Here is a 22,860-nt window from a genome sequence, read left to right on the forward strand (position 1 = left end):
GCTAGACAAAATCCTTCCAAAAAACAAAGTATATAATGAATATCATAACTAATCTTACCAACTTCTTAATTTATGGTTGAGTTATTTCAAAAGATTCATTTTAACACAAGCTCACATTATTATATTTTCAGTAAATGAATGATTATTAAATATGGTGTAATTTTTATGTTTAACCAAATATAAATACATCATTTCTTACACATGTTTATAAATTTATAACTAGGAGTCTTCTTCGGTCATTACAATAACATGACTGAATTGGGATATCCTTTGTCAAAGAACATACGGCTGAACAACTTATATATTTTTATATCCACTAAAGTTATAAGAATATAATATAGGCTCAGTTCAGTTATTTCAACTATTAAATATTTTAGAGACCAATGTAATGATATTAATAATAAAAATATATTATAAATAATGTACATAATATTTTAATGTATTACTAAAATACAAAAATAATTGTAAAGAAAATTGATAAAGATAAAATTAAAAACAATGTTTATATTTTTTATTTTTTTAATTGAGACATTGAATGAAAGTTGTTAAATGCTTCAATACTAAAATAAGATCTTATTTCAAAAAACAATAGACATTATAACTATCTTTAAAAAAATACTTATAGAAAGGCAGTCTTCAACATATACACTTATGATAAATATTAGTTTATCAAGTTAAGAAATAACAAAGTAATAACCAAGTTATCACCATTTAATTTTTGGTGTTAATATATTATATAATTTTGGTTGAATTATGTAAAATATTTAAAATTTTCATAGAATTTTTGAAATTATAAAATTTATGATAAATATAAATTTAATATATTTAAAATCATTTTCCGCGCGTAGCGCGGCCAACGACTCTAGTTGGTATAAAAAGTGCCAAACCCCCACTTCTCCCCAATGGATCTACTGTGACCAGATTATCATATCCAAAGTGAGCTTGAAATTTTTGAACAAATTCTGGTTCTTGCTTAATTTCTGCTAAAAATAAAAAATTCGGTTTATATTTATGCGTTATCTCGCTCAAATAGCTTATAGTCCATTTGCTTCCCATTCTTCGACAATTCCAACTTAATACCCTCATTTAAAAAATAATATTTTAATTGCTCCGGCGAGCCAAAAACAACGGGTGTAAAGATACCCTATGCCTCCAAAACAAGCGTATTCCTTTCTTTGTGACCATTCCATAAAACTCCATAATAACTCCAACCCTTTGTCTTCTTCATCTTTACCACTTTCCCAATTCACATTCAAAGCATAAAACAACAATGCCTCTATATCACAGCATGAATCTGTATCGTTATGTATATTATTTAAAATACACCAGGTATTAATTTGGAAAACCTCAAAACCGTTTCCAAGTAACGAAACACATATACTATCTGAACCTTTTACGTAGCATGAAATCTCCCCCACCAAACTGAAGTCTTAGTAAAACAATTACATTCCTCTTTATAATTACAATATAATAACATACATTAAGCAATTGATTAAAGTTACACCTTGAGATCCCATATACAAAACTAACTAATCCAAAAATCCCGAAGTGCTTATGCCACCAAAGAACTGTGTTAGCCTTACCATCAAAATAAAACACCTCACATAGTCTTCTTGGTTCGACACCATCCAAACTCCGCAACATAATCCTCCATTGCATAACAACTATGCCCCTGCCCCACTGCTGCCACAGATACTGATCAATCCAGTAAACCCTGAGGCCCGTAGTTAACACCAAGGAACCACATAAACCAAAGAAACCAACTAAACCAACACTATCCATATTCCAGTACCTAAATATGACATCAGATCGCTCATATCCCTGTAGAGAACTGTCACACTTGTACCAAATCCGAATGCAACATAATTTAAAAAAACCACAATACCAGAACTGTCACACTTGTACCAAATCCGAATGCAACATAATTCAAAAAAACCACAATACCAAAACCACAAAGCATTTTTATTAATCCATTGCTTACTCTCAAGAGAAAGCCTTACCAACACCCATAAAAACAAAGCAAAGACCAGACACAACTTATTCTTTAACTCAAATAAAACCCAAATGCTCTTAAAGCTTATTAGAACCGGGAAACAAACAAAACCATAAAACAAACACTGCTTACGCGACCTTTCTTGTAGAAAGACTCTATCTATAAAATCAAGGTTTCTGATAACCAGATTTCGGGTTTGAAGGACCCTTATTCTCCGTTTGCTTACTGTTGTCTCCTTGCCGTGTTCCTGTCTTAGCTCCAGCTCGTTTTCGTGGAGACGCCAGCGCATTGAAGACCATCATCTTAGAGCTTCCCACCGTGCTTAACGTGGGCTTAAACAAATGCTTACATAACCCGTGCTTTTTCACTGTATCACCTCCCACCGGGCCTTGCTCCTCTTCCACATAAGCCACTTCTTCTTCCTCCTGGCCATTGCTTCCCTGCTCCTGGCCCTTGCACTCCTAATCTCTCCTCCTCCTGAGCTTCCTCACGTACCCCTCTTTTCCCTTGTTGCTCTCTAGCTTGTTCATTCTGAGCTCCAAATCGTGTATCCTCTCTCCTCGCAGATCTGTGACGAGATGCATCACCCTCTCCCCTATAGTTTCCTCGATTAGTATATGCCCTCTTGTTTCCTCTCTCTGGTACATTCGTCCATTTAAACTCTGATTCCTCCACCATTTTGCCCTTGCCTTTACCATAGTAATCTCTCCCTTCTCTCCCTTTGTTCTGTGAATTCCCGTTTATCACAACACCCTTGTAGCTCCTTTCCATGTCATCATGCTTTCCACCTTTGTACCACGAACCATTTGCCTCTCTGCCTCCCGTTTCTTCTCCGGACTCTTCTTGTTTTTCTTCGCGTCTAAAGGGCACACTTCGTCCTTATGACAAAGGCTGCCACAGACTTGGCAATAGCCAAATAACTTCTCATACCGCAGCGACACTGGAGCTTCCTCACCCTCATAAAACTCTCCGCCAGTGAAATCCACTGTGGTTTCAAAACAGAGCTCCTTAAACGCATCAACCACCACTTGAACTCGAGAATGATCCACGTCCACAGCCACCGTCCTTCCAATAGCATCACCAATGCTCTCAAAAGTAGGTGATGTTTTAAACTCCACCGGAATGCCAATCACACGAACCCAAAACGTGATCTCTGATGGGTAGAGCAAAGACTTCTTTGGTTGCCAGCGTGCCAATGAGAGCATCCAGTAATCAAAGTGAAAGGGCTGAAGCTTGAGAACCCCTTCCATATCCTCCTCCTTCTAGAAATCAAACTGAAACTTCCCGAAACCCAAATCTGTACCAACCACCTTTTCCTCTAACTTCCAGATCTTTGGAAGGTTCGAAATCAGCGCCTTCATCTCCTGCTCCTCAGGATTCATGCATCTTCCAAGCAAGGTCTTAGAGAAGGTCTTGATCAAGGCTGAGTTATCGAAATGGGGAACCGAAATTTTCAGCCTTTTGCGAGTGCCTTCACCGTTCTTCACCTCCCCCACATTACCCAAAAGTTGGCTCTGCGTCATGTCAAAAGAAAGAAAAGAGAAACGTTGATCTTTGCTTAGAGCAAGAGAGAAAGTTTCGAGTAAAATGATGCAAAAAAGCGTAAACTCCATGTTCCTTTTATACTGATCCCAAATCCTCATAATTCCGTTCCCAAGATTTCCTCTATTTTCGCGAAATCTCCTATAATTGTAATTGAATTCAATCTCCCCGGACAATCTCGATCGCGAAACCCATAATCCCCAAATTATCTCCACATCAGTTCCATCGTGATTCCCTTTTCTAGATGATGCGCTAATCCCAGATCCTTGATTGATTATACGAAAGGAAAGAGCGACGATACCTCTATAATGATTCGATTTCGGTCTTAATGAGGATCGAAATCGAATTCGAGATCCGAGTCGCTATGATTCTGACTCGCCATGTTTTTCCCAAATTCCACCTTCCCAAATCAAACCATCGAAGATTAGCAAATGATTCGCAGATCCAATCCTCATAAACCTCCCAAATCCCAGGATCCCAACGCCTTGAAAACATCGAAGATCTAGATCGCCTTTCTCATCGCCGCCGAAAACATCGAAGATCTAGATCGCGTAACTAATTACGCTTATATGTTTTCAAATTCTAACTTTTTTATAAATTTTTTTTTTTAATTTTCTTTCGATTTTTTTTTTATTTTTTTTCAAATTTTCTTTTTGTAATTCGAAAATACTTTTTGAAATTATTTTTAAAATTTTTATTTTCAAAATTTTAATATTTATTTTTTATTTTATAAAATTTTAAACATCAATCCCAAATCTCCACCTTAACTCTAAACCCTAAGATTTGAATTAGTTAACCCTAGGGTATAAATGTATATTTATCTTTTTAATGAAACATTTTGGTCATTTTCCTTCTTGTGGTCTATTTTTGTGACCAAAACTTTTTTAGTGCTATCATAGGATATTTCTCATTTTTAACCTTAAAGTACCAACATTACTTGAACATATGTTATCAAATCCTAACTTAATGGACAATTATAACTTACAATCTATATTCACTCATTTGTGTGAAAAAAATTAACTTATTAAATTTAAATTTACATGATTTAAAATTTATATGTTTACATGATTTCAATTTATTTTATCTCAGAATATCTTTAATTAAGTTTTTAATTAATTTAAAAATTAAGTATATGAATAGACTTGTGAGAAGTGTTTTAGGAGAAGATTTTCCAAGGTTATAATTGTAAAGTGTTTACATTTTTTTTGGTCATAAAGGTATAGTTGTAATTTTACTATTTTAGATTATTTTTGCATTGTTTGAAGGGGTTTTTGCAAAAATGACTCAAAACATAAAATCAAATGCAAAACAAACCTATGACCATTTTTGGAACTTTTATTTGCATTAGTTACTCCAGAAGTTCGGATTATTCACGAAAATATTTAAGTTTTAATTTCAGTTGCAAAAGTAACCTAAGACGACTTTCAGGGACGGTGAGAAGACTTCCACTGACAGTTGAAGAGACTTCCATGTAAGTCTTCTATAGAGAAAGTCTTCTTTCTAACACAATTCGGTCAACTGCAAAATTAACAATTTTATCCGAGAAGATTTCCGAGTAAATCTTCTCTGGTATTTTCTAGATTTTTAAAAAAACAAAAGTAAGCCAATATTTACAAAGTAAAACTTCCATAAAAGTTTGCTGCAGACTTCTCTTGAAGTCTTTCTTTATATATTTACAATAGCAAAAATGACTTAAATGGAAAATTTCCTTGGAAGTCTTCCAAGTTAATGTGTAATAAAATTTCATTTTCTCTAAAATTATAAAACTTGTTTAACATTTTCTTGTTAACTCATGTATATTAATCAAAACTATTACACTTGGAGTTAGAGATCATTCCTCCACATAGATAAGTTTGGACTTTGATAGTCCTCATGTTTCAGGTTTTTGAAGACTGCGTGGAAAACTTCCAGGAAGTTTTTTAGGAAGTCTTCGCATGCATGAATTCTTCCTCAAACTTGAAACTTCCATTAACTTTAACACACTCAGATCTGTTTACCAGATAGTTGGAAAGCTCCTCCACTTTGATAGCTCCAGATCTGAAACTAAATGAAAGATTCAGAGCATAATTTGAAAAAAAGTAAGAGTTTTAAGCAGCACGAGATTACCAAATGAAAAAAAATCAGATACAGAAACTTACCAAAACGCTCAAATCTATTATAAAAAGGAGACACGTCAGAAGACTTCCATGAAGTTTTCTAATACATTATATGTTAGAAGACTTCCGAGAAGACTTCCGAGAAGATTTCATGTAAATCTTCCAAATTTTGACTCAGATCTGAAAAACTTGCATATTCAAAAGCATTCAAATGCCTTCAAAACAAAGAAAATCTTCAAAATAAGGTAAGAGCTTTGAGCAACAAAAATAGTTTTCAAAAGGTAAGAGCTTTAAGCAACAAAATGTTACCAAATGAAGAAAAACAAACATGGAGACTACCAAAACGCTAAGATTTGTTATGAAAAAGAGACATGGGAGAAGACTCTGTCATAAAACTTCCAGAAAGTCTTCTAGTGCATTATATGTTAAAAGACTTCCGAGAAAACTTCCTTGGAAATCTTCCAAAGTTTGACTCAGATCTAAAAAACCTGCATATTTAAGAACATTCAAATGGCCTAAAACAGACAAAAAAATCAAAAATAAGGTAAGAGCTTTAAGCAACAAAAAAAGTTTTCAAAAGGTCAGAGCTTTAAGCAATAAAAAGTTAGCAAACGAAGAAAAATAAGACATGGAGACTTACTAAAATGCTCAGATCTGTTATGGAAGGGGAGACATGGGAGAAGACTCCGCATGAAGTCCTCTAGTGCATTAAATGTTAGAAGACTTCCGAGAAGACTTTCCAGGAAGTCTTCCAAGTCTGCCTCAGATCTGAAAAAAATTACATATCCAGAAGCATTCAAATGGCTTCAAAACATAGAAAAACTTCAAAAATAAAGTAAGAGTTCGAAACAATAGAAAAAGTTTTCAAAAGGTAAGAGCTTTAAACAACAAGAAGTTACCAAATGAAAAAAAAATATGATTTATAGATCTACCTTTAAAAGAGTGAAAGATGAGAACCATGTAATAAAAAACCTGCAAAAACAAAATAAACCAGTGAGAAAAACATGAGATAAAATGAGAAACTCATATAAAATTTGGTGTTTTCAAATTCAAAGAGATTAGAGAGAGGTTTGAGAGTTTTACAATGACAAACATAACTTTTTTACTGCAACCATTTGAAATGAAAAAAAAATGTGTAAATTTTCTTTATATAGGGAAACAAAAATCCCAATAAGGTTACATATTTATGATTCAGAAGACTTTCAAGTAAGTCTTGTAGACCCTAAATTTACTATTCGCAGAAGACTTAAGTCTTCTAGTGCATTATTTGTTGGAAGACTTAAGTCACCTAAACTTTAAATTCAAAATAACTAAGTAGAAACAAACACTTCATAAAACTTAAAATCAATTTTTAAAATGTTTAATATACACAAAATTAAACGCATATAAGTCATAATTTAGTTTTTCAAAAAAAAGTTAAGCTTTCAAAATCTAACCTTAACACAAACAATATTACAACATATGTTACCAAACCCTAAACAAAAAAAACCATGACACACTACCTTCACGTCTATGTTAAAAACAATTCAATTTACTACACCTTGATTTAAATCATTTACAAATGTTTATAATTACATTATTTCAATTCCCCCCCCCCACCCCATCAAAATATTTTTGAAAAAATTTATAAATTATTTTTAAGATCACTATTTGTAAAAATGCATTCTGATTTTTGGTTGGTCATAAGGGGCTTGTTATAATTTCGCAAAGATTTTAGGTTACTTTTACATTTGTGTGAAGTTTGGGTATAATTTTTCATTTACAATCAAGTTTTGAATCATTTTGGCAAATTCCCATTGATTGAATTTAAATTATAGATTTGTATTCAAATTTAAGGTTTACTATATCTTGATCCCCGCGCACACGAATGTAATTTGTTTACCTTTTTATAAATTGTGTAATGACATTTCTAAATACATAGGTTATTTGGAAATTTTTTAGATTCGTACACATCTTAACCGAACTGACCCGAATCCAGGAGGATCCGACTCAAATTCTGCCAATAAATTTATAATACCCAAACGAAACCTAATTTTAAAACCAAAAAATCTTGATACTTGAAAGAACTGTTTCATATCCGAATGGATACCTAAATATTAATGTCTAACTATTATGTAAACAAATAAAATTTTTTTTGTTAATTGGTTTAATTTTTTGTCACGAATGAAACAATTTCATTCAAATCAAAGATATTATTATGGTTAACACGTAAAATAAAAAGTTTATCTATCTTGCTAAAAAAAAAGATTCAATATCTTTTAAAAAAAGAAATAAGATAATAATAATTTGTGAAGTTATACTATATTTTTAAGAAAAAAAATATTAGTAACTACCAAAAAGAGAATTTTTTATTAGTGTTAACGCCGTCAGCAAAACACTAAACTCTAAACCCTAAATCCTAAATCTTAAACCCTCGGTTAAAACTTAAACCTTTGAATAAATCATAATCTCTAAATCATAAACATTAAAACTATATTTTAAAAAATACTAAACCCAGAATCCTTAACCCTAAACAATTGGGTAAATCCTAAACCCTAAGGGTTCAGGGTTTACCCAAGAGTTTAGGGTTTAGTGTTTAGGATTTTGAGTTTTTAAGATTAGTTTTTAGTGTATATGATTTAGGGTTTAAGATTTACCTAAGAGTTTAGAGTTTATCCAAGGATTTAGTGTTTTGCTGACAGTGTTAATAATATTTAAAAAAAAAATAATTTTTGATAATTATTGCTTATTTTTGGATACCAAAATTTTGAACCCGTTCGGATATTTAATCAATTTCGGTTCGGGTTCGGTACTACTTTTTCGGATCGGGTTCGGTTCGGTTCTTCGGATTCGGTTTTTTGGCTCAGCCCTACTAGGGGCTGAACCCAAGAAAAACTCTAAAATAAATGATGTCCAATTATTATGATAAAGATAATTACTGAAGTAGTTAAGAAGAGTTAAAAATATAATGTAAAAGATGTAATAAAACAATTAAAATAGGTAACTTCTATTTTAAATTTGTGTAATAAATGTTGTCGAATTATTTGGAAAAGACAATAAATGAAGTGGCTAAAATTAGTTTAAAAAAATGAAAAAAGATGTAAGAAATCGCTTAAAATTAGGCAAGCAATGCTTTGTACTTCAGTTTTAATAGAATACTAGATTTTGACCCGCGCTTTAAAAGCGCGGGATGTTATACTTTGTAAAAATATAATAAAAATTCATCAAATGCTTTGTTAAAAATGATAAAATTGTAGATCCACCTTATTTAAATTCGTCTCATTTTTCGACGAAAACATATATGTCTCGGCCGTTTGAACTCATTTACTTTTAAGTTTTCAATAATATTATCTATTTAGATTCATGAAATTGTATTGATCATCTATTTAGATTCATGAAATTGTATTGACCAAAATCATTTAATTTTTAGAAAAATATATTTGTATTGTATTTTTCTTAAGAAATGTTTATTTCATTTCTAAAAATTGAAAACAATGTTTAGATTTTTTTTTTATTTTGAAAAAATAGAAAATTAAATCAATGTATTTTATGTATAAAAATCTTAATATCTACGGCTCTCATGCTTATTGGGGTTCAAAATAATGTAAATTTAGTTAAAAACCATTAAAAAAAAGTTAGTAAAAAAAATTAATACACGTGAAAATTTACATTGTGAAAATAAACCGGCATCCACATAGATCAAACAAAATCAAATAATTATTCACAATAATTTATAACCTAGATTTGAGAATATTCAATAAATTTAAAATTAGATATGATTATATATATATGCTATTTATAAAATCATTTTTGTTAAGTATTAAATTGAAAGATTGCAATCTTTTAAATTGGCTAAATATTAGGTAATTTAATATAATACCTATGATTTATAAGGAAACTCATATTCATCTTGTTTTTTTGTAAATTCATTTAATAAAATTAATTATATTTATGAATGAAAAAGAAATGACATTAAATGTAAATATAATGAAAAGTCAAGGGCAAAATCCAAAATTTTTAAAATAGGATCCTACTTTAATAGTATAGATAGATAGATGTATTTTTGGCACATGCCCCTTAGATCTTCTTGTTTGGTTGTTGTACTCAATAAAATGAGATACGGAAGAAAACCATTTAAACAAAACTTGCGTATAACGCAATCCCAAAATTAAGTGTCTTTTTTTGCATAAACACAATTGCATTATTAAGAGAAATTCTTAGGTAAAATGCATACCATACCAAAGGTTCACCTAACCAATGATATCTTGCCAATTCATATTCAGTTTTTGGAAAAAAAAAAGCAAAACTTAGGTTTACTCCCTATGGTGAATGGTTAAATTCACCTCATATTTTATAACCAACCAACCAAAGTGCCATGTAGGATTAGTTAAAATGGTAGTAAAATTAAAAATAAATGGCTGAAAAAAACAAACCAACTTTAATGTCGTCTGCATGACCCAAAACTCTAAAAAACTAAATTCTAAACCCTATACCTAAAACTTAAACTTTAAACCTCAAATCGTAAACCGTAGACTTTAAATCCTAAACCCAAACCCCAAAACTCTAAATCATAAACTCTAAAAATTAAACTCTAACCCTAAATCCTAAACCATAAATCCTAAACATTACCCTAAATCCTAAACCCATCACTTGATTAGGGTTCGGGTTTAGGATTTAAGATTTAGAATTTGGGGTTTAAGACTGATGATTTAGGATTTATGCTTTAGAGTTTTGGGTTTAGGATTTAGAATTTAGAGTTTAGGATTTATGGTTTATGGTTTTGGGTTTAGAGTTTAGAGTTTAGGATTTAGGTTTCAGGGTTTAGAGTTTTGGGTTTAGAGTTTCAGATTTGAAATTTAAAGTTTAGGGTTTAGATTTAGATTTTTAGAGTTTTGGGTTCTGAATAAGACATTATCGTCAGTGTTGTTTTTTCTCATCCATTTTTTTTAACTAATCTTACATGTTAGTTATAAAAGGTGAGATGAATTTAACAATTCGCCACATGGTATGGGTACCCAAGTATTGTTCAAAAAAAAAAAAAGTAAATAATTAGAAATATAATTATCTACAGAAAAAAAGGAAAAAGATAAACTTAACTCCGTCAACTTCTTCTTCATGGATTACAGAAAAGAGACGAAGAAAATTTGAGTTTTAACTTTTAAGATTTCTTCAGCACGATATGGCTAACCTTGAGAAGATGAAAGACGAGGAAGAGGTGAGTTTTCGGTTTGATGTTCTGGCTTGTTTCCTCCCTCGTTGCTCATACTAAGTTTTGTGTTTCTCAAAATTCATCTATTTTAAGAGTTTTTGTTTTGTTTTGTTTTAGCTTCTCTTTTATTCAAGCAAAGATAGTTTACCCCAATACACAGCACATATATTTCATTTACTTCAGTTACTAGTTACTACTACCTCATCATGTAGAGTTTTAAGTGATGAATGCAACATATTTTTAGTCTTCAGTTTTTGGCAAACCGTTTTTAAACTTGGACCTTGAGATGAAGAAACATCACAGTCTAAACTGAATCCTGAGTCTGGAGATGGAGAAACATGACAGTCTAAACTGAATCCTGAATCTGAGATGGAGAAACATTGAGCCCTTTGCACTCACATTTTTTTTGTTCCAGATCTATAATCAAATCACTATGGAGCAGCACTGAGACATATAAATGGTGGCAATGAACTCTAGAGTTTTGTGGAAGCCAGCAAACTAGAAGTCAAGACCTGAAAAAACAATGAATATAATGCAAATATAAGAGGTTTACACACAGAAATGGAGGCAGACTGCTTGTTGCGACACCAAGCTCCCTGGAAGATCTCTTAACTTCTTTTGGAACACTGTTCAGATTTGATACAGACAAATAAGTTTTCAAGGGCAAGAATCTAGTTTAGCAGTTGCAAGTGTTTAAACTGTTAAGCCTTTTTTTCTTAGACAGCATAGTTACCTCCACTTCTTGATTTCGTGAGGCACAAGTCGCAGTCATATGATTTATTTAAGTATATACATTAGTGGTTGGGGTCCTCCTTTTAAGTACCTGGAACAAAGAGAAGAAAATAAAGTTGATCCAAGATGTATGTCTCTACCAGAAGTAGCTCTTCCTCACTGCCAAACTCAGATGGTCACCAACGTAGCAGTGTCCTCATTTTCTCCCGAGGAAGAGGATTGTGTTGTGGCTGTCAAGTTTTTTGTTTTCGAGCAAAGCAGACTTGAAAATCACAAACACAGGCTCTTTTCTTTTATGTACCCATGAAGAAGAAGACGCATTGAGACCATTGAGACCCACGGCTTGCTTATTAACTTTAACTTTTATGGTTTTCCTTTTTTCCTGTAGTTAATTATTATATTTATAATTTTTAACCCTTTTTTTTTCAAAAACTGAACGTGAGTTGGCAAGATATTATTTGTTAGGTGAAAGATTCACTCTAGGGAGCTAACCTAAGAATTTCTCCATTATTAATATATTGGTTCCATAAAATTCTGATTCATAACTCGTACAGTCGTACTGTTCTCTGGCTTATCGACTCTGTTCTGGTTTAGTCAACCGGGTGTTGTATCAGAAACAATTTAAAAAGAACAACCATAAGAGTCATTACAGAAATAATTAGAACAGCCAACATAAACAACCTATAAATGTCTTCGAACATCTTAGATTAGGGTTTATGTCACTACTCCTTTCTATTTTTCCATATTGTAACAAGTGAGACACCCATCAGAGACATAACCACCGTCTGCCAAAAAATAAGAATTTGTCTATGATTAGAATGAAAAAACATGTTAAGAACTAAAAGCAAAGAGATGTAACAAGACGAGGTCGGTTTTTTAAACTCACGGAGATTGCTGGAGGCACTCCAACAAGAGGATCTTGAAAGAACTTTGTCGCGAGGGCCAGAGCAAGAAGACTACTTTGCATTCCTGTTTCATAGGATAATGTTCTTTGTAGGGCCTTTACATCAGGTGCCTTGCTGAAGAACAACCCAGTTAAAAAGTAACCAGCGACGAAAGCCAAGAGATGAAAAGTGATAACGAGTAACAAAATGGTTGCACCGAACGGAGACAAGATTGAGTCTATGTTCAAAGCGAGGGGTGCTCCTATGCAACAAGCCATATCGATAAGCGTTAGCGCCGGGAGAAATGGTTTGATCGCATTAGACAACCTTGGAAATAACCTGTAGTCACATTTCTCATGTAACATTAGTTTTAGGTAGCCGTACATTGAAAGTGTTTTGGATAAACTCTCATCCTATCCAAATTAATCAATATGAAAATTGGTTTTAGAAAAATCCCTAAGGACAAGTATGATCCGACCCATACAGATATCAACCAAAGTGTCAAATCGAAAGTTTAGACAAAAAAATGTTTGATATATGTAATGTCATGTGTCCAAAGCTAATAAATATTAGACTTACTAGGTAATAACCAAAAAAAAAAAAAAAAATCTATGCAGATAAGGTTCAAAATGGATAATATCATATATTGGATAGAGTTGCACATGAATTTGAGAAAAGCCCAACAACTCGTGCCGTATATGTTTGAAGCCTCATAAATCTGACATGCATGCATTTCTAATTGATTGAGCTTGTGTCTAACCGGTTCAGAAGAAGTCCTGCGGCAATTGGTGTAACCACGACCTGGAGAATGCTAGAGACCATCCCAACCACATCAACGGGAAGCTTTTTACCAATGAGCAAGAGAGAAAGCATGGGTGTAACGAGTGCCGCGGTAGCTGTTGAGATCGATGTCATGACAATACTAAGCGGCGCGAGTGAAGGATCGGTCAAGAAAGTTGTGTAATTCGATAGTTGAGCTCCACTGACACATGATACCAACATGATTCCGGCACCTATTGGAGTAGGTAGCTTGAAAAGGGAGACAGCTATTAGGCCGAACATATATCCTAAGAGAGGTTTTATCAGGTATTGTCCGATGTAACCGGCGAAAATAGCGTCTGGTCTTTTAAGAGCTTCAAGAAAGTCTCGTTCGTTAGAGTTGATTCCAACAGCAAACATCATGAACCCTAAGCCAGGCACAAAGTACCTAAAGACGGAGAAATAGTAATTCAAGATTTGTAATTAAGATCATGATCAAGTTAGTAATTAGGTTGATCCAAACCTTGGCTTGAACCAGGTGAAAGAAGGTGGATAGAGAAGAGCTAAGATTGTACTTGAGAGAATCACATGAGGAATAAAAGAGTTGGCTTTCTTTAGCACTTCCATTATAGAAACCTTCTCATTGTAGACCTGAAACCAAACACAACTGTTACTTGCCAAGAAAGCGAAAGAAGACTTGGATCTTGTACGGTTATGTTTTACCTCGGCTGATTCAGATTCTGAGACATATCTCCTCCAAGGAAAACTCAACCTACCATCTTTAATTTGGATTGTAGAACAAGGAAACACCCAAAATTAAATTGCTTCAGTCCAAACAAAAACACAGTTGTTCCATATTTTACTTACTTTGCAGAATCAGATCACTGCGTAATGGAAAATCTACAGATGATGAACCTGTGAGAATCAAACTCATCAATAACAAGAACTGAAGACATATACATATAAAATGGTTAGAATTAAAGTGTTAGAACAAAGGACAAAGAAGTGAAACCTAGAGAAAGAAATGAGAAGCTGCAGTGGGGGAAATTTGCAACTCTTTGAGTCTTATGAGAAACCACAGGGTAGGAATAATCTCGAGGTTGAAGAAGACGATGTTGAGACTTCAAGAACAGAGTCTCGATAGGAGAGATCACGCCCATTTTATTTTTGATTCAGAAATAGCCAAAACGACTATCTTGATCAGAGAGATACGTGGAAGCAAAACGCAGCATCATTATAAGCACGACGTACCAAATTATCAACCTAAATAAGAAAACGTTTCATTAGAAACTAGGCGTGGAAAAATATTTACATCTACGTGATACGCACGTGCGAGCGCCACACCAACCTATCGTCTCAAAAGCACTCGTTTTTTTGAATCAAATGCTGAGATCGACCAAATGGGCACACAAAAATCTGGAAAAGGACACTTCTGTTTTTATTTTTTTAATGAATTAATAATAAATCGAAATTAAGCTGAAAATACTATAAAACCTAAAACTTTAACTTATTTACATATCCAACCAACCTACCCCACCCACTAACCCGACCCGCGTGCCCTTCCCGGATCCTTCCCCCTAAATCAAACTAAATCCCTAATTCCTCTTCCCCGACATAACCAACAGAAAAAAATTCACGATCTCTCCCCCTTCCCTCTATCTCATCTCACTAATCAAACTCTACCACAATCATCACGATCTCCCTCTATCTCATTTGTTTCTCTATTTCGTGTTACTCTTTGAAACACTATGGCTCCAAAGACTCGTTTCACCGAACAAACGAACAAAGAAGGTGCGCCGGAGAAGAAGAAGAAGAATGAGTCAGTGGTGGAGAAGAAGAAAGCTGCGGTGGAGAAGAAGAAAGCTGAGGCGGAAAAGAAGAAGAAAGACTCTGTGATAAAGAAAAAACAAGCAGCGGTGAAAAGGAGGAGAGAAGCCGTTAAAAAAAAAAGAGATGCAGAGAAAAAGAAGATTGAAACCGCAGAGAAGAAGAGGAAGCGAGACAGTGGTGTAGACGATGAGTCCTCGTCCAATCCAACCAAGCGGCCTCAGACCGCATCTTCACCAGAACATCAAGCCGATCCTGATCATTATCCGCCACTATCAACGGAGTTACCTTCGCAGGATGATAGAGAGGGTACGCCAAGCCCATCAGTTCCGATTGAGCCACAAAAATCACCTACTCAAACACCCAATGAGGCGGAGAATCCACTGCAAGCTCCAATAACTTCTACCAACAGAGAATCAGGCTCACCCGAGGCTGCCATTAACAATGACGGGCAAACGGTAAACAAATCAATTAAAATGGTTTTGGAATTTTTATGATAAAATTGGACTAACAAATAGGAACCGTGAGCAGATTGGATCTAACAACATAGATTCAAATTCACATGAGGCTGCTATTGGATCTGCTGCCATTGACAACGACGCTCCAAGAACGGTAAACAAGTCAACTTAAATGGTTCTAGAAATATTTATCATAGGGTCGAAAAAAAAAATAAGTAGTGATTATATAAGAAGTGTAACTAGTACAACTAAAAGAATGAAACTAGTTCAACTGGTAATAAAATGTTGTAAAACAGAATCAATGGAACTAGTATAACTAGTACAACCACACTTCTTATAACTAATATAACTGGTATAACTATGAAAAGTATAATTAGTCTAACTAATACAACCGAGTATTAAATTACTAGTACAACTAAAAGAGTGAAAATGGTGCAACTGGTAATAATATGTTGTAAACAAATTCAGGATAACTAGTAAATTTTTTTTTATAAGTAATATAACTGGTACAACTACGCTTCTTATACGTAGTCTGACTAGTATAACTAGAGAAGTATTTTGTATAACTGTTTAATGAGATGGTGTTGTTGTTGTATAACTAGGCTTGCTGGTAGAACTAGTAATATTATTTTTAATTTAATTAGTGTAACTGGTACAACTAAGTGTTTATGTGTTGTATAACTCAGTTATTTATTCTTTGTATTTTGTTTGTATTTTTCAGGTTGAGAGTGATGATATGACCGTAGAAGCTGACAGACCTGCTGGTTTTTTCTTCAATCCGAGCAACTATGGAAAGGGTTGCAAGCTCTCCTCAAGGTGCCATCAACACGATTTTCTGAACAAGACGATTGGTAAGTTGGATGCCTCAGAGAAGAGTTGGTTTCAGGAACATCCTCAGTTCAAGCATATATTCCACATGGATTGTACCTCAACAAGAAAAGTGATGGGATTGTGGATGTTGCTACTTCGTACTATGCATACAGAGAAGGGTCGACAAGCTTGGTTTGGGGTAAACGGTGTTCCAATTAGATACTCTATCAGGGAACATAGCCTCCTCTCTGGTTTATACTGCCACTCATATCCAGAAAACTATCAGAGCATAGGGAGACTGAAGTTTGCGAGAAAGTATTTTAAAGTGAAGAAGACAAAGGATGGGAAGGAAAAGGGTCTGCAAGTGACAGAAGCGGATGTTAAGGAGAAACTTCAGAAGATGAAATTTGATGGTAGTGGCGATCGTCTGAGGATGGCGGTTCTTTACTTTCTGGCTACAGTTTTAAGAGGAAGGTCCAAAGCAGGATACTTCATTGAGTATTTCCTTCTCCAAGCAGTAGAAGATTTGGAGTTTTGCACCGAATTTCCATGGGGCCGTTACACCTTTGATGATTGCATGAAGGAGATTTTTCATGTAAGGGATCATTTTCGTGATGGGATCCCAGAGCATGCACAGTGGGTATTTCCTGGGTTTATCAACCCTTTGGAGGTATATGAATAACATTTTTCATAAGCATATTTGTTATAATATAACTAAAGTGATTGTGTGAAATGATGTGCAGATATTAGCATTTGAATGTATCCCTGTCCTTAGGGAAAGATTCAGAGAGCCTGTTCCAAACTGTTTTGATGGTTGTCCAAGAATGTGCAAATGGAAGTTCAAGAGGACCGGAACAACAGGATTTCCACTTGACATGATTTATCGGACGCTAGGAAACACAAAGGTAAAAGCTTATAATTTTTTTAAGTGTTGTTTATGTCATTTTCTTCAAGTTCATAGTTAATTAAATGTGTAATTTGTTGTTGGTCATTTCAGGAGATTATCAGTGTTTTGGAACCAAAAGGAAATGAAGTAGACCTTTTGTATGAAATAATGGATGAAGGGACTTTTGAAGACTTGGAGCTGATAGATGATTCGGATACGCTAGACATAGCTGTTGACAGTTGGAACAAGATCCTAATGGAACCAGGGAAAAAAATCTTCTGGCCGGATCTATATGAGATGGATGTGAGAACCCGAGAGCAACAAGAGGAGGCAGGAGGCGAGGCAGGGGGCGAGGCAGGAGGCGAGGCAGGAGGAGAGGCAGGAGGCGAGGCAGGAGGCGAGGCAGGGGGTGAGGCAGGAGTTCAAACAGGGGGCGAAGCAGGTCGTGAGAGTTTAAGAGAATTAGAGTTGAAGTTGAACAAAAGAATGGATGATGGATTTGCATTGAGAGACGAAACAATTCGTCTTCTGGAAGCAAGAGTAAAGGAGTTGGAAGAAGAAAAAATCCAGAGAGAAAGTTGGTCGTTCCAGGAGGGCGAGATGTATGGTGATAAGGAGGCTGAGATACTTGGTGATAAGGAGGGCGAGATGCATGGTGATAAGGAGGGTGAGATACATGGTGATAAGGATGGTGATGAGACTAACAAGGATGGTGATAAGGCTGATAAGGATGGTGATGATGAGCCTGATAAGGAGGGTGAGGATGGTGATAAGGCTGATAAGGATGGTGATGATGAGCCTGATAAGGAGGGCGAGGATGGTGATGAGGCTGACAAGGGTGATGAGGCTGAGAAGGATGGTGAGAAGCAGATTGAGGCAGAGGCTGACAAGGGTGATGAGGCTGAGAAGGATAGTGAGAAACAGATTGAGGCAGAGGCTGAGAAGGATGGTGAGAAACATATCGAGGTAGAGGCTGAGAAGTTGATGCAAGGTAAGTCATGATAACATATAACTTCAAATTTTATTTTTAATGATGATGATCTAAGTCAGGATGTATTTTTGTTCAATGTAGATACTGAAGATGGAGATGAGCAATCTACACTTCAAATTATGGCAGACACTGCAGAGAGATTTGAGAAGGCTGCTGCGGAAAAAGCTGTTGTGGACAAGACAGATGAGGTTGTAGATGATGATGCTTTGGAGAAGGAAGGTGAGGTTAGAGTTGATGACGCTTTAGAGAACACAGCTTCGGTTGGAGATTCACAGGATCCTGCTGAGATGCCAAAGAGGGTGCCCAAGCGTTCTCATTTGTTGAGGTCTCCTTTTACGCCAAACTGATTTGGCTGAACTATGTTGTTGTTTTTGGAACTTGTATGTGTTTGTTTTAAAACCTAAAACGGATGAACTTGTATGTGTGTGTGTTTTAAAACCTAAAACTTGTATGTGTGTGTGTTTTAAAACCTAAATCCAAACTTGGTGGTTGAACAGGTTGCAATTACAGGTGGGAAGTAAAACAACATTACAGCATCAACTATGCCAAAAAATATGAAAGTAGTATAACTAGAAAAACTAGTACACCTAGTGTTAAATTAAAAAGTGTAGGACTTATCTGGGAATCCACTTATTTGAAACTCATTATGCACACAAAGTTGTTTTAGTTTTTTAGTTGTACTGGTTTCTACAAAGTTGTACTAATTTATTAGTTATACTGGCTTGCACAAAGTTGTACTAGTTTATTAGTTATACTAGTTTGTACAGAGTTGTACTTTGGCAGTGAAACCTGAATATATTAGTTGTACCAAAGAGAAATACCATTATCTAAGTTGTACCACTCATTTATGTTAACATGTGTTTGCCCGGATACAATGAAATCATCACTATTGTGAAAATACTTGTCATGTATGTTTTTCAAAAAATATGTGGACAAATATGTTAACAAACCTTAAAAGTATAAGGTAGATCAAGCAAACTTTTGTGATGGAGGTAGAAATCCAGAAAAAAAAAAAAAACAATACAAAACACAAAGAAACCTATCCAAACACTTAAAATTAGACCATTTGAATGTTTTATTAATATGAAAAAACCTAAAATAATATTTAAATTTCAGATCCTCCATAGTTGTACTAGTTATTCCAGTAGAACCTATTTTAGTAAACTAGACATAGTTGAACTAGTTATTCCAGTATAACTTATTTTTAGTTTTACTAGTTGTACCAGTATAACAACACAAAAACATGAATGTTAGGTTTAATGAAGTTTTACCAATTGTACCTGTTGTACCTGACAGAAACAACACATTACATAAATAAGTTCTACAACACATAAATAAGTTTCATAACACATAAGTAAGACTCACAAGACTAAGCAAGTTCCATAACACATAAGTAAGACTCACAAGACATAAGCAAGTTCCATAACACATAAGTAAGACTCATTCATCAATTCCATCGCTTCCACTTTCATCGCTGTCAATTCCATCATTCTCACACACCAATGGTGGATACTTCTTCTTTTTCTTCCTCCGATATTCCCCAGCTGATGGAAATCTAGTTTCTTGTAGTCTTCCTTTCTTTCTTTCCACATGCGGAGGGTAGACAACCTGAGATAGGATTTCATCTGGAATTTCATAACTTTCCCATAATGAATGATGAGGCACTGGATATATTGTCTTGTAATATGCCAAAGTCCACTGCTCCATATAATAATACTTAGAACAATAGTCTTCAGACATTTCTCCACGCGCGATGATCGCAGCCTGTGCATGCACACAAGGATACCGATCAATATCAAAACACTTGCACTGGCATGTTCCGTTGCCTAAATCAACATAATAACCTTGACCATCTTTGCCAATCACAGTGTACTGACGTTCAAATCTGTTTAGCTCCATCACCGTGAGCTTTTTTGCCTTCGGATAACTGTGATGCAATATCCCATGCACGTAGGGAATTAGTATCTGTCTCTCTGGAACGCGTAAAGATAAATCACGATATTTGTTAAACCATTCTACCATCTTCCCAATGATCACATCAAGCATTGGCAACAATGCATATTTCCTTGGTTCCTTTAAAACACCATTGATTGATTCAACAGTGTTGGTTGTATCTATGTTGTACCTTTCTCCCGGAAATTGACATCTTGCCCATTTGGTCTCATGAACACTCTCATCTAGATACTCAGCGGCTTGAGGCAACGTTCTCCTGAAATCATTGTAGCTTTTTCTGAACTCGACCTCTGTGTACATACCAGCAATTTTTCTAAACTTTCTGGCAACCCCTTTCTTGTTAACTTTGCTGCATGCTCCGGCAACATTATTAGACAAGTGAAAAATGCAATATCCATGGATCGCCATTGGGTACACCTCGTGCACCTTCTTGATGATGCATTGGTTTCTATCAGTACAAAAAACAAGCTGAGGATCATCTGGTATCAAAGTTTTCAGTATAGTCAAAAACCACTCCCAGCTCGCATTTTTCTCACCATCTACTACCGCAAAAGCGAGGGGATAATGATGATGATCTGGATCCTGAGCAGTGGCAATGAGAAGCACTCCTCCATACACACCCTTCAGGTGAGTTCCATCCATTATTATCACTTTCCTCATTGCTTGAAACCCTTCGATGCAAGCTTTAAGCGCAAAGAACATATACTTAAACTGCTTCTTCTCATCCACTACTAATCTTGTGATGGTACCAGGATTCATTCTTTCTAACATGTACAAGTAAGATGGAAGTCTAGCAAAACTCTCCTGAGGGTTACCACGCAAATCACTGACAGCTTTGTGTTTCCCTCTCAAAGCTGTAGAATATGAAACCGTGACACCTAGTTTGTTCTTCACCAACTTTATGAGAGACTTTGGATCTGGAGTCTTGTATTGGCCTGGATAATCTTCATGCACCACTCCTGCGACCAAGCTTGGTGTTCCTCTTTTCCCCCTCTTGGTTACACTTCCCTCTCCCCGAGTACACGTATGCATCTTTCTATACGTTCTGACACTGAAAAAGGCTGAGTTTTTCAGCCTTGCAGCTCGTAAATACCATCTGCATCCAACCCCACGACATTTCAATACATAAACAGTACGATTCGTCTTGATTATATCAACCTCAAAACAATTCGAATGCACTCCTGCGTCCACTAAATTCCTCAGCTCTTCCTTAGTCGCAAATTCTTGATACAAACTCATATCAATACCATCATCCCACTCAGCATTGACAATTGTGTCTACAGATGGTGTAACAGCCGGCAACTCCTCCCTATCATTCATTTCATCACCCTCTTCATTGCAATCCTCATGCTCATACCTATCTGATTGTCTTGGAGGAACAATTGCTAACTCCTCATGATTATACCCATCTGATTGGTTTTGAGGAACAATTGCCAACTCCTCAACTCCAGCCATACCATCATTAGCTCTGGCATCAATCTGAATTTCCTCGTTCATAGAAAACTGCTCGTTACTCTGATTTTCTGAGATATTTTCGGAAAACTCCACATGCAAAACACTACGCCGGTTTTTCCTATCCACCTCCATTAAATATCCTAAAACATCTTCATCATCCAAAATATAACAAGGCCTCTTATTATCCACGACCAGGGGATAGTAGCTCAGTTGAAGCTTCGTCGCAGCTACATCGATATTCATTTTCTTGCCTATTCTATCAACCAAGCGAGAATAGGTTATCTCCTCATATTTTCCTCTCATTACTAATGTATAAATATTTTTGTCTCCACCATGATCAAAATGTATCACCACAGCTCCAGTACCATCCATAGTTCCTGAAAAGAGTTAAAACCAACATTACAGCTTACAAGTTATATCAGTTATACGAGTTCTAAAGTCGCTAAAATACGGGTTATACTAGTATTACCAGTTATACTGGTTTACATGTAACAGTCGTTTATAAGTTATACTAGTTATACTAGTATTTGACTTGTCAAAGGACTACTAAGAGTTATACAAGTTTTACCCATAGTCTTATTCAGTGTTACTTAGAGTTGTACCAGGTTTACTAGTTGTACTAGTGTTATTCTTAACGAGTTTTACCAGGTTTACCAGGTGTACTCAACGTCTGTTGTACCAGTGTAACCAATGTAAAAAATGATTTAATCTACAATATCATGATTCATACTATAAGAACGTTATCTTAAACCATGGAACCTGACTCATAATGGTAACATACATATTATGGGACTAAAACTAAACAGAAAACAAATAAAAAAGAAGAGAAGAGTGAGAGAGAAGGAGAGGGAGAGAGTATACACTTACCAAGCGATTTCAAGACCAAGGACGAGGCACATTTGCTGTTTCAAGGACGAGAAAAGCTGTAGAAGAACCCTAAGAAACAGAATTAAAGGTTTGTGGATAAAAACTTGAAGAAGAGAACTTTGGTTGGTGATTGAAATGAATTTTCGTGGGTGGTTGAGTAATGAAGAAGATGAAGATGTGAGGGAGTTAATATGGATTTTGGGTGGGACCCAGGCGAGAGAAAGAGAAAGGAAGAAGAAAATTGGACGACCGAGATTAGAGTTTCCATTATTTGATCCAATGGTTCACATGCCACTTTCATTAATGGCAAATTGGTAATTTACCAGCCCTTGGTCCATGATAGATCACAATTGGTCTATGTAGACTTCTTTTTGTCTTTTTGGTCTGTTATAGATCATTGTCCCGTTTTTTTTTAAGAT

The 22,860-nt window shown here is 35.1% G+C and overlaps 4 protein-coding genes across 4 annotated transcripts; 1 reads left to right on the forward strand and 3 right to left on the reverse strand.

Annotated features, from left to right (window-relative positions):
- Nucleotides 1–1,941: 1,941 nt before the first annotated feature.
- LOC106416722 lies at nt 1,942–4,117 on the reverse strand. Its single transcript, XM_013857639.3, has 2 exons — nt 3,837–4,117; nt 1,942–3,507 (listed from the first exon to the last, which is right to left on the reverse strand). Exon 2 carries the CDS (start codon nt 3,241–3,243, stop codon nt 2,737–2,739), a length of 507 nt encoding a protein of 168 aa, XP_013713093.1. The 5' UTR covers nt 3,244–3,507; nt 3,837–4,117; the 3' UTR covers nt 1,942–2,736.
- Nucleotides 4,118–12,154: 8,037 nt separating this feature from the next.
- Nucleotides 12,155–14,474, reverse strand: LOC106416700 (probable sodium/metabolite cotransporter BASS5, chloroplastic). Its single transcript, XM_013857617.3, has 7 exons — nt 14,207–14,474; nt 14,062–14,109; nt 13,918–13,973; nt 13,718–13,845; nt 13,196–13,642; nt 12,438–12,774; nt 12,155–12,336 (listed from the first exon to the last, which is right to left on the reverse strand). Exons 1-7 carry the CDS (start codon nt 14,352–14,354, stop codon nt 12,274–12,276), a joined length of 1,227 nt encoding a protein of 408 aa, XP_013713071.2. The 5' UTR covers nt 14,355–14,474; the 3' UTR covers nt 12,155–12,273.
- Nucleotides 14,475–14,575: 101 nt separating this feature from the next.
- LOC125592844 (uncharacterized protein At3g43530-like) lies at nt 14,576–18,617 on the forward strand. The gene is made up of 6 exons (XM_048768327.1): nt 14,576–15,479; nt 15,553–15,633; nt 16,201–16,959; nt 17,033–17,194; nt 17,287–18,166; nt 18,248–18,617. The coding sequence occupies exons 1-6, from the start codon at nt 14,943–14,945 to the stop codon at nt 18,511–18,513; spliced, it is 2,685 nt and encodes an 894-aa protein (XP_048624284.1). The 5' UTR covers nt 14,576–14,942; the 3' UTR covers nt 18,514–18,617.
- An 839-nt stretch (nt 18,618–19,456) lies between these two features.
- LOC106391462 lies at nt 19,457–22,849 on the reverse strand. Its single transcript, XM_013832105.3, has 2 exons — nt 22,442–22,849; nt 19,457–21,951 (listed from the first exon to the last, which is right to left on the reverse strand). Exon 2 carries the CDS (start codon nt 21,944–21,946, stop codon nt 19,607–19,609), a length of 2,340 nt encoding a protein of 779 aa, XP_013687559.1. The 5' UTR covers nt 21,947–21,951; nt 22,442–22,849; the 3' UTR covers nt 19,457–19,606.
- Between the last annotated feature and the right edge of the window lie 11 nt (nt 22,850–22,860).

The sequence above is a fragment of the Brassica napus genome, chromosome C9 (assembly GCF_020379485.1).
Source record: "Brassica napus cultivar Da-Ae chromosome C9, Da-Ae, whole genome shotgun sequence".
NCBI lineage: Eukaryota > Viridiplantae > Streptophyta > Magnoliopsida > Brassicales > Brassicaceae > Brassica > Brassica napus.

Coding starts and splice junctions, on each gene's coding strand:
- LOC106416722 (XM_013857639.3), bottom strand. CDS start 3,243: ATGGAAGGGGTTCTCAAGCTTCAGCCCTTTCACTTTGATTACTGGATG.
- LOC106416700 (XM_013857617.3), bottom strand. CDS start 14,354: ATGGGCGTGATCTCTCCTATCGAGACTCTGTTCTTGAAGTCTCAACAT. Junction 13,846..13,917: donor CAGAATCTGAATCAGCCGAG/GTAAAACATAAC, acceptor GTTTGGTTTCAG/GTCTACAATGAGAAGGTTTC. Junction 13,643..13,717: donor TTCACCTGGTTCAAGCCAAG/GTTTGGATCAAC, acceptor CTCCGTCTTTAG/GTACTTTGTGCCTGGCTTAG.
- LOC106391462 (XM_013832105.3), bottom strand. CDS start 21,946: ATGGATGGTACTGGAGCTGTGGTGATACATTTTGATCATGGTGGAGAC.
- LOC125592844 (XM_048768327.1), top strand. CDS start 14,943: ATGGCTCCAAAGACTCGTTTCACCGAACAAACGAACAAAGAAGGTGCG. Junction 15,480..15,552: donor TTAACAATGACGGGCAAACG/GTAAACAAATCA, acceptor AACCGTGAGCAG/ATTGGATCTAACAACATAGA. Junction 15,634..16,200: donor ACAACGACGCTCCAAGAACG/GTAAACAAGTCA, acceptor TGTATTTTTCAG/GTTGAGAGTGATGATATGAC.